Here is a 14,954-nt window from a genome sequence, read left to right on the forward strand (position 1 = left end):
GCGGATTTTCTTGCTATTCCTGTCTTATTGTGCCGCGGAAAAGTGATATTAACTGAGATTTACAAAAGCTTCATGACATCGAAACTATGTTTTTGCTCAACACACATCCTATTTTACTGACCATAAACAAAATGGAATAGGCAAGAACTAATTCTCTGGTCGTTGTTGCCCACTTCGCCCTGTGTTATTACTGCATTTGCTCATCTGCTTCATGATATTTTCGAGTCTTTTGTATCATTCCATCCTGACTAACTCTCGCCGAACTCGCATTATGATAAAATTATAACTGGATGCAAATACTTTATTTCCAGTCACTGCCGTAATTCTCTCAGAGGTATCAGTCTTTCACTGGACCGAGCCAATCAACACCAGACTCAGCACGAACAAGTTTTGAATCAGACCAATTGTTGAATTCTAGACTTTGTCAAGCAGGCGATTAGCTTTGTTACTGGTTACCAGAAATCTGCCCACAAAGAACCGTCAAAATCCAGAATTTTAACGCAGCTCGATGAAGCTACAGAGAAGTATCACGAGTGGCATACGAAACTAAGATGACTCCAGGGCCGGTAAAAATAACCCTGGACCAGGGAACATTTACGATACAGCATATGAGGCTGTTTGATGTCAATGGCCTAATGTGACATTAAAAATAGGTAATTAATGAAAGCGACTAAGGATATTGTGTCTCTCTTGAGTAACTTCTTACATTACCCTCGCCTTTGAGAACCGATCTGTACCATCGCCTACCTCAAAGGATCAGGGCACACTTCACTCTCGAGGGAATCCCATCGGGTTAGTATGCATTCCTTAAAGTTTTCATTCTTGTCCAAACGTTTAGGCTCCTCTTAAGCATTGAAGCATGAAGGAGGAAGTTATAAGGGGAGAAATCGCAGTACCGACAAGAATTCATGGTCTCAAAATTATTGTGCAGATGCACATGGGAGCAGAAATATTGGCAGAAGTACCGAGGGATAGGCCAGATGGTCATGAGTTCGATGTGTGCAAGGTTCTCTTGATATCTGGAGTAGCTACTTGGAGGGTGGGATCACGTTTCAGATTGGCACCCGCCGAGGCTGTAGCTCAGGTGTTTGGAATCATGTATGTCCATGATGCATAGAATGGGATGATGGCAACGCTGCTGTGTAGGTTCGGATTTGGGCATGGTTTTGACTTTCAGTCAGGATAGATACTTCAATGTTAGGCGTTGGACGGTTGACGTGATCTACTCTGGTTCGGCTTAAAACTCTCGGGCTTTAAAGTTCAACGGTTTCAATCTTTGCAGCACAGAATCGATATCTCATCCATTAATTATAGTTCTCACTACGCGGCTCACTCACAAGCATACTCAAAGTTCAATTATAGGTCCAGAATGAAGACAATATATATAAGCTACGTATGGCCTCAAAGAAATGACTGTCTCTACCTGGGATCAGTACCGAAAAGCTTTATTCAGCAGCAAGAAAATAATTCATGACATGAATTCCTGTCAAAATATGTACAACAAATTGTCAATACTTGAAAACACAAACTATCACTTATCCCGAAGCACCGGAAGTACAGGTAAGGCCCGTTGATTTATCAACATTTGCGCACAGAAAAGTGGCAGAACCAGATGCTGGAGCAACAGACCAAGACGAGAAATTAATGTTACATGTTCCGGCCCCTGGGCAGTCCAGATTCGCTACATCTGGAGAATATTTTGAGCTTGTCGTTCCTTTGAAATTTGTGAAATATACGTCGGTGACTGAGGCCGTGCTGGGACTGCTGGCACAATAAGTTGCGTCTTCGTTGTAGCAACTTTGGATTTGAGCTGCCCAATCACTGTTCTTTACTGTAACATCATTGAAGGTTACGTTGCTGACGATGGCTGATCCGTGTGAGCTTCCCCCAGGATACAGCTTGATGCCAACGGCTTTAGTGGAATTGACCATCGTTGCCCCAGTGACGTATATGTTTGTTACTGAATCGGTTGTGCCTGCTTTGTTTCCAAGAGAACCAACCGAGAGTCCATGTGATCCAGTACAAGTAATGGTATTCACAGTTGTGTAGTTTGCTCCGGGCTTAAAAGCTACACAATCATCTTGATTTGTAACATTGATGTTGTTTAATGTAACAAATGTCGAGTCACCAACGTCGAATCCGTCTGTATTTTTTGGAGCCGTTGTCGATTTCGAAGCTGCTGTCATTGTCAAGTCAGAATATGCGACATTTTTCGAACCTCCAGTAACACTAAAGAAGACGTTGGGTGGATTCTTGACCCTGAGGTTCTTGATGGCGATATTGGAAGATGCCCCGGTTATATAGTGTAATGTCGGGCGAGCATATGAAGAGTTGATAGCGAAATAATCGTATGCTGCTTGCCCATTTCCATCTATCACTCCGGTTCCACTAACGGATTGGATAGTTGCTTTGCTGATGCCATCCATATAGAATATAGCTCGTTTCCCATCCCAAAAGTCTAAATCGTCCGAGACTTTGAGTGTACCTTCGATATTGAGGGTGCACCCAGCACAGCCCTTGAAGTCGACAACACTATTTATTGCATACTGTACGCCGGCCGGAATCTGAATGACTCCGCCACTTCCACATGATGAAATGGCGGCAGCAATGGCTGGAACGTCATCGGTTCCGGAATTTCCAGCAGAAGCAGGAGTGCAAGTCGCACGTTTGGCAAGACTGACACCGTTCGCTTCCTTCCTCACTGCAGTTGGTGATGCATAGGCGGATGAGAAGAGCGATGTTGCTAAAGCCAAAAGCTCAAATTTGTGATGCATGGTTGCAGATGTAGTGGTAGAGATCGAACAACAAATTCGAAGAACACAAATTTATATTCACGGCTGACTGTCTTGGATGGCTCAACGGGTACTTTCGTTCACTTAAATGAATTAATCTATGTGGAACATTTGCTTGATGATTACAAAACAACCCCCTCGAAGAAAGAGGAAGGAAGTTGAAGGTATTGTCCATTTCTGGAGTATTTCCACGTATAGACATCTTATTCCTGTTACAATTTAGGAAAGGATCAACTCAACATGTTTGTTTCGAGGCGTTTAAATCCTTCTGTTTCATACCCCTTCTCGCCCTTCACTACGTTCCTGCGATACGGAGGTTAAAAATGCTTTTGACCTCCGTACGATCCGCGAAAACGTTGCGTAAATTGCAGGGTCATGAATTGAGCCTGAATACAGGACCGTCATGTGGCATGTGCGTGGTGACTATTGCCCCCTCAATGTACCGAGAGCGACTTGTTCTTACCCTGATATTTAAATGAGGTACCGACGTGTGGATTCTCGAGATGTTCCGTTACCACTCAAACGGAAAATTGAGGATTGATTCCCCGCGAAATAAGCACATTGATGATATTTCCGTACCATTCCCTGCGAATATACCAGCGGAGGTATTCATTTACAGTATTTCGCCTGAGGGAATCAGAGAGGTAGGTTTGAAATCTCAATTGGAGCGGGTGAGGAGTTGAACGAGCTTCGTTTCTTGGCTAGATCTAGGAAAACTAAATTATATATAAATACTGTTACTGTTGCATCTAGAATACGCTTCTCAATCTTCTTCAATCAACTTCACCGTTTGCTGTTGAAGTCTAACTTTGAAACCATGGCAACTTTCAAGTACATCCCTAGTTTCTTACTCGCCATTCTATTGTTTGTCGGTTCCATAGATGCATCAGCAGTACTGCACAAAAGAGCCGGCCGAACTAGCCCACCGTCTGGATGCCTAACAGTGAGAGGGAGTGGTACTCTCTCCGGCGAATATAGCACAGTTGGGGCTGCTTTGACTGCGCTTGGGTCGTCAACTACTACTGCTTGCATTTTCATATACAGTGGAACTTACAACGAGCAATTGACGATCAGTTACGGAGGAAACCTCACTGTCTATGGATATACCACAAAGTAAAAGCCCTTTGACAATTTCGGGGGACAAGCAACTAACTCGTGCCAGCACTGGAACATACAAAAGCAACACAGTAACAATTACGCATGGCATTAATTCCACAACTATTGGCCTCGATGCTAGCTCTACAGTTAATATCAGAAGCGCCAATTTCAAGGCCTACAATGTCAACTTTGCAAATACCTATGGAGCCGGAGTTCAGGTTCGCTTTTACTCAAGCTACATTTTGTAGCAGTGAACAATTGACTGACTAACATGACCTTTTCTAGGCCGTTGCTGTAACCGCCAATGGAGACCAACAAGGATATTATGGATGCTCATTCACTGGCTACCAAGATACTTTGTATGCCAAAGCTGGCAAGCAATATTACTCAAATTGTTATATTGAAGGTAAGGTTTGAATAACTGGAAGAATACAGATGAAGATTGCTGACTATAAAAGGGGCTGTGGATTATATATTTGGAAATGCTGCTGCTTGGTTCGGTGAATGTATGTTATCTCGAACAATGCAACAATCAAATAAATGCCAGCAAAGTTTTCTAACCCATTTCCAGGTACAATTGCTTCGAACGGAGGTGGTGCAATCACCGCAAGCTCCAGGACACTTGCCACTGATTCTTCTTGGTATATTATTGACAGCAGCACCGTAAGAAATTCCATCCTACTCCTCGAACAAATCTCTAAACCTTTGTAGATCACCCAAGCAGACGGATTCAGTCTAACAGGAAAGGTCTATCTCGGCCGACCATGGCGAGCGCTTGCTCGTGTAATCTTCCAGAACTCTGTCTTGACAGACGTGGTTAACGCAGCGGGGTGGACTACACTTGCCGCTGATGCCACACCGTACGTTTTACCCCAAGTTTTTATTCGATGGAAAATGCTGACGTGAGTTAGAATGTTTATGGAATATGCTAATACCGGAGCTGGCTCAAGCACATCTGCGAGAGTTTATGTGAGTAAAATAGACATGTGAACGGATTTAAGAAATCATGCTTACTATTGATCTAGGAAACGGCTGCTACTGGAACAGTCAGCAAGACCACATTGTGGGGAAGTAACTGGGCTTCTTGGATTGATTCTTCATATTGAGTTGAAGTGTTGAGAAAAAAGGTTAGAATAATTGTAATCAATTAAATTATTCTCCGCGACTTAATCTGAATAATTTGTCCAATCTTGCTGCTCGTAATTATAAGATGCTTTGTACCTGAATCCTTTGCAATCACTTCTTCTCCAATTGACACACAACAACAACCATATCCATAGAAATGCTAACCCCTTTTCTCGTCTCCAGTACCGCTTTGTTGAACGCCAGTCTATAAGCTGTTCTTTCCCCAAGTGCTCTCTCCGAAACGACATATCCCAGATCTTCAAGGCCCATCAAATAATTGTCCGTTGTCATTTGTCTCAACACGTCATTACAAGGAAGGCGGAAATTGTCGACGACTTTCAGACCTTGTTGGTTACATATCTCTGCCAAATTGGAGATCCACCTGGCCATCAAAAGAGGTTTGGTTAGCTATTTTCCTGTCTGACTTGGTGGTTGATAGAATCAACGACTTACCCAAAATCTAGATCACTCTTCTTGCACATGTCTTGAAACCTGTCTATAACTAGTTCCATATTCACTTTGGGCGTGAATTCATTTGGGGAATTGGCACTGAAAGATGCAGAATCCATCTCATCCCATTGAAGATATCCTCCCGGCTCTGAAGTTCATCCACGGATTAGCCTCCAATATTCTCACCCGTGTTGTCGAGGTATGATATGATGTAATTACTCAGCATAGCAATAAGATTGTCCAGCAACACTCCAGGATGACCCCCTTTTACAACAATTGTAAAAGCCCTAATATGAACAACATCAAATTTTCCCTTGAGGTGTTCTGGCAATGTTCCGAAAGCATCGAGAGTCTCAAGCTTCATGTTCGAGGGAAGATATTCTTTTGCTGGAAAAAGCTCGCTGGATATGTCGAAACCATGAAGTTGGACATTGGGAGAGACTTTCTGTGATAATTCTAGCAGCCAATCTCTACATTCATAAAAGTTTAGGTTAGTGTTGGTATCCAGTTGACTTGTTGACAAATAACTTACGCACTGCCAATTCCTACATCGGCAATGGAGAACATATCCTCTCTTTGGGGAGCTGTCGGCACGAGAATTGACGGATGAAGTAGCCATCCCAAGCGTATGTTCCACAGCAGATGTTGAATATGAAGTCTATTCAAGTCAGTAAAAAGCCGCAACTACCCTCGATTAGATCTAGGGAATAGCAACCGTGCCGAATCTCGAAATCCACGACTAAACATATAATCCTCCTGAACTGTGTTCTCACCCATCGTGATGTCGAAAGTTATGCTGGTGATTAGAGTAATATTCAATGGTGGCCTCTCAATGCAATCTTGTCTGTTCTGGTTGAGTCAAAGGAGCAGGAGACTTCCACACTGCAGAGACAAACTCTGTTATTGTGCTATCTCGTTAGCTAATAGATCCTTGAGTGGGGTATCACTCATTCATGAGTATTCCTGCGTGTTATCAGACTCGAGTAACGCGTCTCGAGAAATTAGCTTACAGCTATGGTGTACCGTGGTTTATGCTGTTTCGGGACCGACCTCCGATCGATAATTTTCTATTCATGTCCTAGCTACTTCTATTGTATGAATCTGGAAACACTTGCAGGTGTGCTTGTTTAATGTATGATGCTTGACTTGCTCAGCGCTTCCATCCTTCCAGGGAATGATTGGAAATAACACGCTATTTAGTATAAATCCTGACTATTTTTTTGGTATAACTTCTTGAGAAATATATAATTACGGAGGTTGTCAGTGTAAGTTGTGTAAGACATTAATTTCCTCCATATATCTCTGTAAAGGGGAATTCAGAGGTTTTAATAGGTTGAATTGTTCTCTTTTATATTGTTTTAATAAATCCAAATAAAATCAATACTTTTAAATATTTTTAAAAACCTTATGAGAATCTTTTTAATATTGATAATATTTAAACTCGAAATTTATTAAAATTTATATATCAATATTATCAAAATAATTGATTATATATTATTATTATTATCTTTAATATCAATCTTTTCATTTGTTAAATCTATTTTATCTTTTTCTATATTACTAGTGTTGGAAATTCTAATTCGATATGAAATGATTAAAGATTAATATATCGAAATATATATTCTTTATAGAATTGGATAGAAAACTATAAAGATATAAGAATATTTTCTTTAAAATGATATCAATCTAAATTATAAACAAGTAGTTTATATATACTTTATATGTATAATATTTAAAAAACAATTCGGCTAATTATTAATTTTATTAATCTTCTAGTTTAATTAAATTATTGAATTTATTAGTTTTTTCAAAATGTATAGGCAAATGTTATATTAGAGAGTGGTTTTTGAATTAGAATAAATTGAAATAGGTGAATCTGTAATTCGAAATAAATTAAGAAGAATAGGCTATAAGTGTTATGTTGTTTTTCAAAAGTCTTTTATTTTAAAAACTAATTATTTAGCTTATCTTTAATTTGTATTAGAATATTTTGATTAGATTAATAAATAATGAAATGTTATTTTATAGTTAGATAAGATGTGGGTGATAGTAGGATCTTATTGTAAAATATATATTATATATTTATCACGGAGGTAATAGCTATATCTAATAATCACTTCGATCTGGGAATAGATATATAGAGTAATAATAAACTAAATTAACTTGAGATATAATTCTAATGATTATATTTGCTTTATATACTTTGATCGGGTGAGGTACTCGTTTAATTAAATATATAGGGTATATAAATAAAATAAATGAAATAGTATTAATAATTATGGGAGTGAGTACTCCAAAGGAGTACCGGGATTAGTACTTGTAAGGTTACACTATACGGTGAATTCCGTGACAATATTGTATTAATAAAGCTTTTAATTCTATATATATATTAAAAAGAAAACACAAGAAAACCGGGTGGATGTTTTGAGGTTGTTTTTTAGAAAAAGTAGGTAAAGAATTAGGCTTATTTTAGGAAAAGGATTGGGGTATTATTGATATTGAATTATATCAAATTTATATTATCCTTATTGTTGATAATTGGATATATATGTATTCAGAATATATATTTATGTAGAATAGAGCTTCTGGATATGTTATTAATATTATTTTTGTAGATTTTATTAAAAGAAGTATTGAAAAGGTTAAATGGTTAGTATTTAATTTGAATCTCAATTTTATTAAGAATGTATGAAATAAAATGAAAGATTGGATTTGGGATTATTATTTATATAATAAGATAATCTATAACAAGCTTAGGAAGACTATTAATGAAGTATAGGAGGTTATATTGTATAAATATTTAATTAGTTTATTTAGGAGTATAAAAGATAAATGTTAGGCAATTATTAATGCTAATAATATATATACTAAATATTAATAAAATTGATACTTTTTTTTATTCTTAAAAGATTCTTTATAATATTTTCATTATCTGGAATTTACTATACTAATTTTTAAAAAATGTAAGGTTTTTATTAGCTAAAACCCCTGTATATGGGGAAAAGCTCGGCCGCTTTTTGGTGTGTTTTACAATACTTATGCTGACAACCTCCGTACACGAGAAAGAGCCCGGACGTGCGTAGCATTTGGTCAGGGGCTCCTGAGAGTCAACGCATTGAAGACGAAAGATCCTTGACGAATATTTGTGATTGCCCGATTATGACTGGTTCCATAGTATTACCAGGGTGCTCTCTAACAGTTGGGAATGTAAGGGCTTCTTTCGATATAACGAAATGACTGAAGTTGATCTAGTAATAAGGACCTGGCGGTTAGGGTGGGGGGACGTAATCTAATGCAGAATTGGGGTTTTGACCCCTGGGTATATTCTTATCCCCTTTTGCATATAACTATATGCAGTGTGGTACCTGTCAATCATTATCTATACCCTAGAATACACCCTCGTAAAACAGGGATAGAACTAGATCAATTTGATAGAATAGAGCTACATCTCCATTCATAAGCTGTGACCACTTGGACAGATACAGAAGGAGAGAAGCTTTCCCTCTTCCTTGAATCCACATTGCCCAGCTATACCCCATAAAGCTTTTACCACCATTAAGTGACCTGATCACTGTCAGACCCCGTTGATCCTGGCAATTCCCCACTTGCAGGGACTTGGGGGCGCGGAGCAGTCTTCCGTCGACAATTTCTTTCATGCATGTATTGTCCTGTACTTTTAGGGCTATGCCGCATCGCTTCCATTACTTTGATGTTGCCAACTATTCTACCTCACTCAACCGGACATCTAGTCATATGCGTGTACGAGGCCTCAGGCCGGTCATTTCTGCGCATTTTTCTTAACTCGCGGCTAAGAGACCTTGTCGTGGATGCTATTTCCAGAGCCCAAATTAATCTATTCATCTATTCAAGCCGTGTCATTGGTGAAAACATAAATGTCAGGGACTTCATGATTATGAAGACGAAAACTAAAGGCCGATATCAGTCAAAAATGTAGCGTCAGATTTTTGGACTAAAAATCTGTATAGTAGTCTATTCGGATGGGTCATACGCGGTTGAGATGAGAATTACTTCCTTTCCCGTTTTTTTGTAAAACCCGTTGACGACAATTCCTGGTTTCCTGAATTTCCATACACGTTTCCCACCCTCAAATTAAAACAGGCTAAACACCCTTTGTGACGTTAGCAAACAATTTGAAATTGGACCCAGAGGATCGATATCAAACCCTGGCATGATAATTATTGCAGTTTCTTGATTGGCTGCCATAATATTGCAGTTCATCGTAACAATCGTTATTTTGCAAGTCCTATTGTTTTACGACTGCGACTGGCTCAAAAGCAATGTAGGCATCTGTACCCAGCTGCAAACCTTTGTAATGTTTGTTTGATAAATCTCGCATAGAGAGTCCTTTGATAGCCTTCACCCCTCATAGGGGGCAACGCCCTAATCATTGGTATTCTCTCCTGGTCGAAGTGATGACTTTCGTCCGCGCACAGAAAACAATGATTCTGATGCAACCCACACTTCGCACAAGGTTCTTCTGCAATTGAATACGTTATACTACACCAATATGAATCTCTTTGGGCGGCAAGCGATTGAAGGTGCTCTTCCTCCACCACCTGGAGTGACTCCAAATTTTGTCAACCCGCCTAGCATTGCTAAATATAATGTTCTTTGTCAGGCCGTCTGTGTACCGGTTGTCACTGTATTCGTAGTCATACGATTGTATACGAGAGTCTTTATACATCGAAAAACAACGGGAGATGACTGTAAGCTTTACAATCTTAAATCTCGAGAAACTTACTGATGTGAGAAGATTCTTGCATAGTGGCTTGGGTAAGTCATCTTAGCGACACATTTACTGAAGCTTCAAAAGGCTGATTGGGCATGCAGGTTAGCACCATTATATATTCTGGAATGGCATTATCCTGCAAGTTCTCAAGCAGAAGACACATACACAAATGACACTAATAAACGTGAACCAGTATGGCGCTGGAGTCCACCAATGGGATGTTCCAGCTACAGATATCAAAATGTTTGGAAAAGTGAGTTAAAGAAATACACGAAGTTAAACTGTATTGACGTCGCATGCAAAGTTAGTTTATGTGACTCAGATGTTGTACGGGCCGCAAGTCTTTGCGACCAAGGTCGCAATTCTACTTCTATTGTCTCGCATATTTGGCGTCAGCAATAAGATGTTGTGGGCGATACGAGTGCTGATCGGCTTGATGGCACTATACTATGTTCCTGCAACAGCAGCAAAGATATTCATATGCTGGCCGGTCGCCCATTTCTGGGACCCTCTAGCCAGAAAAGGCACTTGTCTTAACGAGAACTCGATATTCCTTGCTGATTGTACCATGAGCATTATTAGTGATTTTACGATTTTGTTGCTACCAATACCACTGATTTGGGGATTGAAAACTCGTACAATGCGGAAGATTGGGGTCTCGATCGTGTTTGGAGCCGGCATTTTGTATGTATCTTCCACAAATAGAAACGCAGTCTAACAACTTTCAACAGAGCGTGCACCGCAAGTGTTCTGCGTCTTTATGAAACACTACATCTTGGGGGTACTCTGGACAAGACTTATGGTCTAGTACCTATACTCCTCTGGAGGCAAGTGAGACTTCTTAAGGTGTTACAGAGTATTGACTTACATGTATATATAGTATTGCTGAGGTGAACATCGGCATTATCTGCGGCTGTTTGCCATTTCTCCCATCCTTCATTAAAATGACGTTCTTCAAGTCTCCAAGCCCGAACGATTCCACGGAAAACAGTAGTTATTATCGTCTGGAACGAATATCAAAACCAAAGCGCAACGTTGATGATTCTATCTTGCGAACACAAACGAGAATGGACGATTCGGATGAGCGCTTAAACGTGGAACAATCTACACTTGCACAAGTTAATCAAGGCAACAATATAGGAAAAGGGGCTGGGATAATGAAGGAGATAGAAATCGATCCAAGGATTTGATAGGTGACAGTAGTTTTCAAATTAAATATGTAGTAGTGTCCCTGACCAGTATGCTTGCTGTTGGTCTTTGGCTCTTATCCCTATGCCGATCCTGATGTTTGGCCAGCAATATTGAAAAGCTTTGGACGGTTTTTCTATCTTGTCTTTTCTGGCTGGTTTCTGCGTCGGTAGCCGAAAAGGATGCATAGCCTTCATCAAGATTATATTGCGTCCCTGTAAGGTTGAGAAATATACATATCATATGATTGTAAATATCATATGCTCGGAGGCCATTCGTTGACCTTCACACGGTATGGTGGTCAATTTCCATCTTGAACTCCAAGCCTTCCATGCTTCAGAAGGTCTATGAATCTTCCATTCTCTCATCCATCAATTTCATCATTTCATCCTCTTCATCGACCTTCTTGCTATGACCATTACTCGTCCCATTACTTGGTCCCAGCCCTCGTTTCGCCAGTTCTTCCATGATATCATCTTTAGCAATCATCATCTTCTCCCCAAATATTTCTTTCCCCCTCCGTGCCACGCCCTCTAAACTCCTCATCCCAACTACCAAGAACCCTAACTCCTCCCTCTCAACATCAAACACCTCCCACCATTCATCTTCTGGCATTTTGATTCCCTCTTCCTTTGCTGCTAGGTATACTGCCGCTACTGCTAATGCGCATGGCTGATGTGTCAAATATAGCATCTGCGGACTGAGCAACGCTGTGTTGAGATATTGTATGGTCTTCTTCGCAACCGCTTTGCCACTGCCATTTTTGTGTGCCGGTGAAAATATATCGAGAGTTTGGAGATATGTAATTGCGAGGGGATGGGGAAGAGCGACGTGTGTATTGAATCCCAGAGCATTCAAGACTTGGCCTTCAATGTTGAGGAGTCGTGTACGGTAGGTTACGTAGGCAGATTCGGAAAGATAGTACGAGGAGGGATTATTTTCGGGCACGTAAGAATTTGTGAGAGTTGCGGATTGAGAGAGGAGATAAGCATATACATTCGTTATACTGCGAAAGGATCGAGGAGACGCGGATACTTTAGCAGTTAGGTAGAGGGTAGCTGCTGAGACATCCTGAGAACATGTTATTCTAAGAAATCAATGATAGACTTCCAATTCATCACGTACGCTATATTCATATTGCATCAAGTCATCCACAAGCCAATATCTGTAGAGAAGAACATTTGCTTGAGCTGTGATGTCTTGGGGAAGGCCAAGCAGAATGCCTGCGGCTTGCGTAAGTCGTGCGGTATAAAACCGGATGCTGTCTTGAAGTTCAGATGGAAGTCTATTATTTGAGGTATTTTGGTATAATTGTTGAGCTGTTGCAAGAGGATTATAAAGGTGTGACATGATTGCTGGTTGTAAGCAAATGAGGAAATGTAGGTCGCGACGTCGTTGAGGTTTGGATGCTAGAAATTGTAGCCTTTTGCGCAAGGCTGCCATTTTTTCCCACAGCAGCCAATCTTCAACTCCAACACTGTGAAATAGCAAGCTTTGAACGAACGCTTTTACGACTTTTTATTGTTATTAATATCTATGAAATACCGCTGGTACCAGAGGAATCTTGATTATCTTATATGCCAAATACAAACCCAACTCCCCTTGCTGCCTAGATGCCAAGAGCGCAATTCTCACTATATTAGGAGACTTCAGAAAACCCCCTCCGGTCCGAGCTAAGTACCTGTGATCTCAACTCCTGGAGCATTGTCCTTCGAAACCACCTCATGGCCTGCTTTCAAAAATTGAAGAATGACATCAACTGCCCAATAAACAGTATTCTCAACTGTGTCATCGACAGTAGTTCTAACAAACACGCCGTCGACATTCTCCTTTCCGGCCTCTCTTAACAGCCAACCGAATGAATCTTCATAACCCTTCCAAACAACTTCTTCAAAGTATCCTTCTGACTTCCACATCTGTCCAGGACATCTTCCACCAGCTGGAAAGTCGATGTATGGGAACCTGCTCAATCTCCTCTCTTTAGCGACCTCCTTGCTAGTAGGCAAGAATAGTTTGATATCAAATTCTTGCATTAAAGCTGCCTTTGCCACGACCATCTCTTCCTTCGTTCTCATCATAGAATTTTCCTTCAATGCAGCTTCTTTCTCGAGTTTTTGTCGTACGTTTTCTGATCGCCCTGCGCAACGGTCTTCGACCTCTGAGGATGCATCCAGCCATGTGCTTCTGTCGTCAGAAGGCAGAGTTTTGCTGAATAATAGAAATCCCTCAACAAATACCCATCCATAGTTATAGTCCGCAACAACATGGTTTCTCATATGACTACCTGTTCCAACGGCTAAGCACTCCCCAACCCTTCTGCGCATGCTTTCGATCACCCCGGAATATTGCTCAATCAGTTTCTTCTTGTCTGCGTCATCTTTATATTGAACACAGATTTTTGACTCGGGAGTATTGGCCTGCGCAGCTTGAACCATTCGAAGTAGATTGCTAAAATTGACCGCTTCCATACAATCAGTATTTGGTCCGATGATCTGTACATTTTCTTCCCCATTCGTGCCAGTTCGGGCGTAGAAATAGACTGGGGTTTCGTTCTTTTGAGCAAGACTTTCTTTTACAAAACGTTTGTCGTTAGGAGCGCTGTTAAATTGGACCAATGGACAGTCAGCTTTCGGAATGAAGAAAGCGTCCTGATGGATTATGGTTGTAAAGAGATGTGTAGCTTTTGCATCGCCTAGATTATTTTCCTTGGATATATGTGGAGATTTATTGTCTGTCGAGTGTTTTGTAGTTGGAGAAGAGAAGATTTCTGAAAGTAGTAATGCCAACGTTGTTTTGCCTGATGAGGTGCATCCTGAGATAGCTACAGTGAGCGCTTTGGGGGTAATTTGAATGACACTACATTCTTTTGTTGTTAGGTGTAGCTCTGGTGATTCAAGTCTCTCCCGTGCTTCAACAGAGTATAACATTTCTTTTTGCTGGCTAGGATGATAGAAAGAAGGGTTAGTAGTTGTGAATTCTTGAGACTCCATAGCTTGAAATCTTCAAATAAGACCAAATTTGTAACAACCTGATATCAGTCCTACTCAAGGGTAATTTTGGGACGATTCTGACTAGATGTAGGAAAGTCGCAACCGCTGTATCATAAGGTAAACAACCAGCTTCAATAGCCTCTGTCGTCTTTTGAAGAGGTTTAAACTACGCTGTATATCGGCCTGGTCGAAGAAAGTATTTCTTTGATATACAACGAGGATTCAGTATTGCCACAACGTGGTTTATTCTATAGAGTGAATCATGAAGTCAGGATTAATTTTTCAATCTTCACGTGGATGACTGTCGATCAAGGGTCAAGTGGCATTAGCCTACCAAGGTGTACATTGCTGTTTGAAACACACTGAGTAAATCTACGGAAAGAGTCAATGTAATAATCTAACTGCGTTTTGGTCTTTGTGCGTGTTCGCTTGAATCATCATCGGGCGACATCAAGATTCCACCCACCACTCGCCAGCAGCCTCTGTATCCGACAGTCAGCCAAATGTAACAAGATTCGTACGAACCAAATCCTCATATGCTTGCCATTTACAATGCTTCAG

General features: G+C 40.4%; 7 protein-coding genes across 7 annotated transcripts; 3 read left to right on the plus strand and 4 right to left on the minus strand.

Moving 5' to 3' along the window:
* Positions 1-859: 859 nt before the first annotated feature.
* EAE98_005136 (uncharacterized protein) lies at positions 860-1,117 on the plus strand (the record flags this gene model as incomplete). The annotated part of the gene is made up of 1 exon (XM_038952757.1): positions 860-1,117. The coding sequence occupies one exon, from the start codon at positions 860-862 to the stop codon at positions 1,115-1,117; it is 258 nt and encodes an 85-aa protein (XP_038810599.1).
* A 418-nt stretch (positions 1,118-1,535) lies between these two features.
* On the minus strand, positions 1,536-2,774 carry EAE98_005137 (uncharacterized protein; the record flags this gene model as incomplete). The annotated part of the gene is made up of 1 exon (XM_038952758.1): positions 1,536-2,774. The coding sequence occupies one exon, from the start codon at positions 2,772-2,774 to the stop codon at positions 1,536-1,538; it is 1,239 nt and encodes a 412-aa protein (XP_038810600.1).
* An 835-nt stretch (positions 2,775-3,609) lies between these two features.
* On the plus strand, positions 3,610-4,996 carry EAE98_005138 (uncharacterized protein; the record flags this gene model as incomplete). Its single annotated transcript, XM_038952759.1, has 8 exons — positions 3,610-3,905; positions 3,955-4,108; positions 4,176-4,296; positions 4,349-4,396; positions 4,462-4,553; positions 4,602-4,750; positions 4,802-4,859; positions 4,916-4,996. 8 exons carry the CDS (start codon positions 3,610-3,612, stop codon positions 4,994-4,996), a joined length of 999 nt encoding a protein of 332 aa, XP_038810601.1.
* A 130-nt stretch (positions 4,997-5,126) lies between these two features.
* Positions 5,127-6,242, minus strand: EAE98_005139 (uncharacterized protein; the record flags this gene model as incomplete). Its single annotated transcript, XM_038952760.1, has 5 exons — positions 5,127-5,397; positions 5,469-5,613; positions 5,685-5,935; positions 5,998-6,123; positions 6,181-6,242. The coding sequence occupies 5 exons, from the start codon at positions 6,240-6,242 to the stop codon at positions 5,127-5,129; spliced, it is 855 nt and encodes a 284-aa protein (XP_038810602.1).
* A 3,751-nt stretch (positions 6,243-9,993) lies between these two features.
* EAE98_005140 (uncharacterized protein) lies at positions 9,994-11,405 on the plus strand (the record flags this gene model as incomplete). The annotated part of the gene is made up of 6 exons (XM_038952761.1): positions 9,994-10,192; positions 10,252-10,259; positions 10,409-10,468; positions 10,520-10,899; positions 10,947-11,046; positions 11,106-11,405. The coding sequence occupies 6 exons, from the start codon at positions 9,994-9,996 to the stop codon at positions 11,403-11,405; spliced, it is 1,047 nt and encodes a 348-aa protein (XP_038810603.1).
* Positions 11,406-11,748: 343 nt separating this feature from the next.
* EAE98_005141 (uncharacterized protein) lies at positions 11,749-12,753 on the minus strand (the record flags this gene model as incomplete). Its single annotated transcript, XM_038952762.1, has 2 exons — positions 11,749-12,474; positions 12,529-12,753. The coding sequence occupies 2 exons, from the start codon at positions 12,751-12,753 to the stop codon at positions 11,749-11,751; spliced, it is 951 nt and encodes a 316-aa protein (XP_038810604.1).
* Positions 12,754-13,076: 323 nt separating this feature from the next.
* On the minus strand, positions 13,077-14,393 carry EAE98_005142 (uncharacterized protein; the record flags this gene model as incomplete). Its single annotated transcript, XM_038952763.1, has 1 exon — positions 13,077-14,393. The coding sequence occupies one exon, from the start codon at positions 14,391-14,393 to the stop codon at positions 13,077-13,079; it is 1,317 nt and encodes a 438-aa protein (XP_038810605.1).
* Between the last annotated feature and the right edge of the window lie 561 nt (positions 14,394-14,954).

This window comes from Botrytis deweyae, assembly GCF_014898535.1.
Source record: "Botrytis deweyae strain B1 chromosome Unknown BDEW_010, whole genome shotgun sequence".
In the NCBI taxonomy this organism is placed as follows: Eukaryota; Fungi; Ascomycota; class Leotiomycetes; order Helotiales; family Sclerotiniaceae; genus Botrytis; species Botrytis deweyae.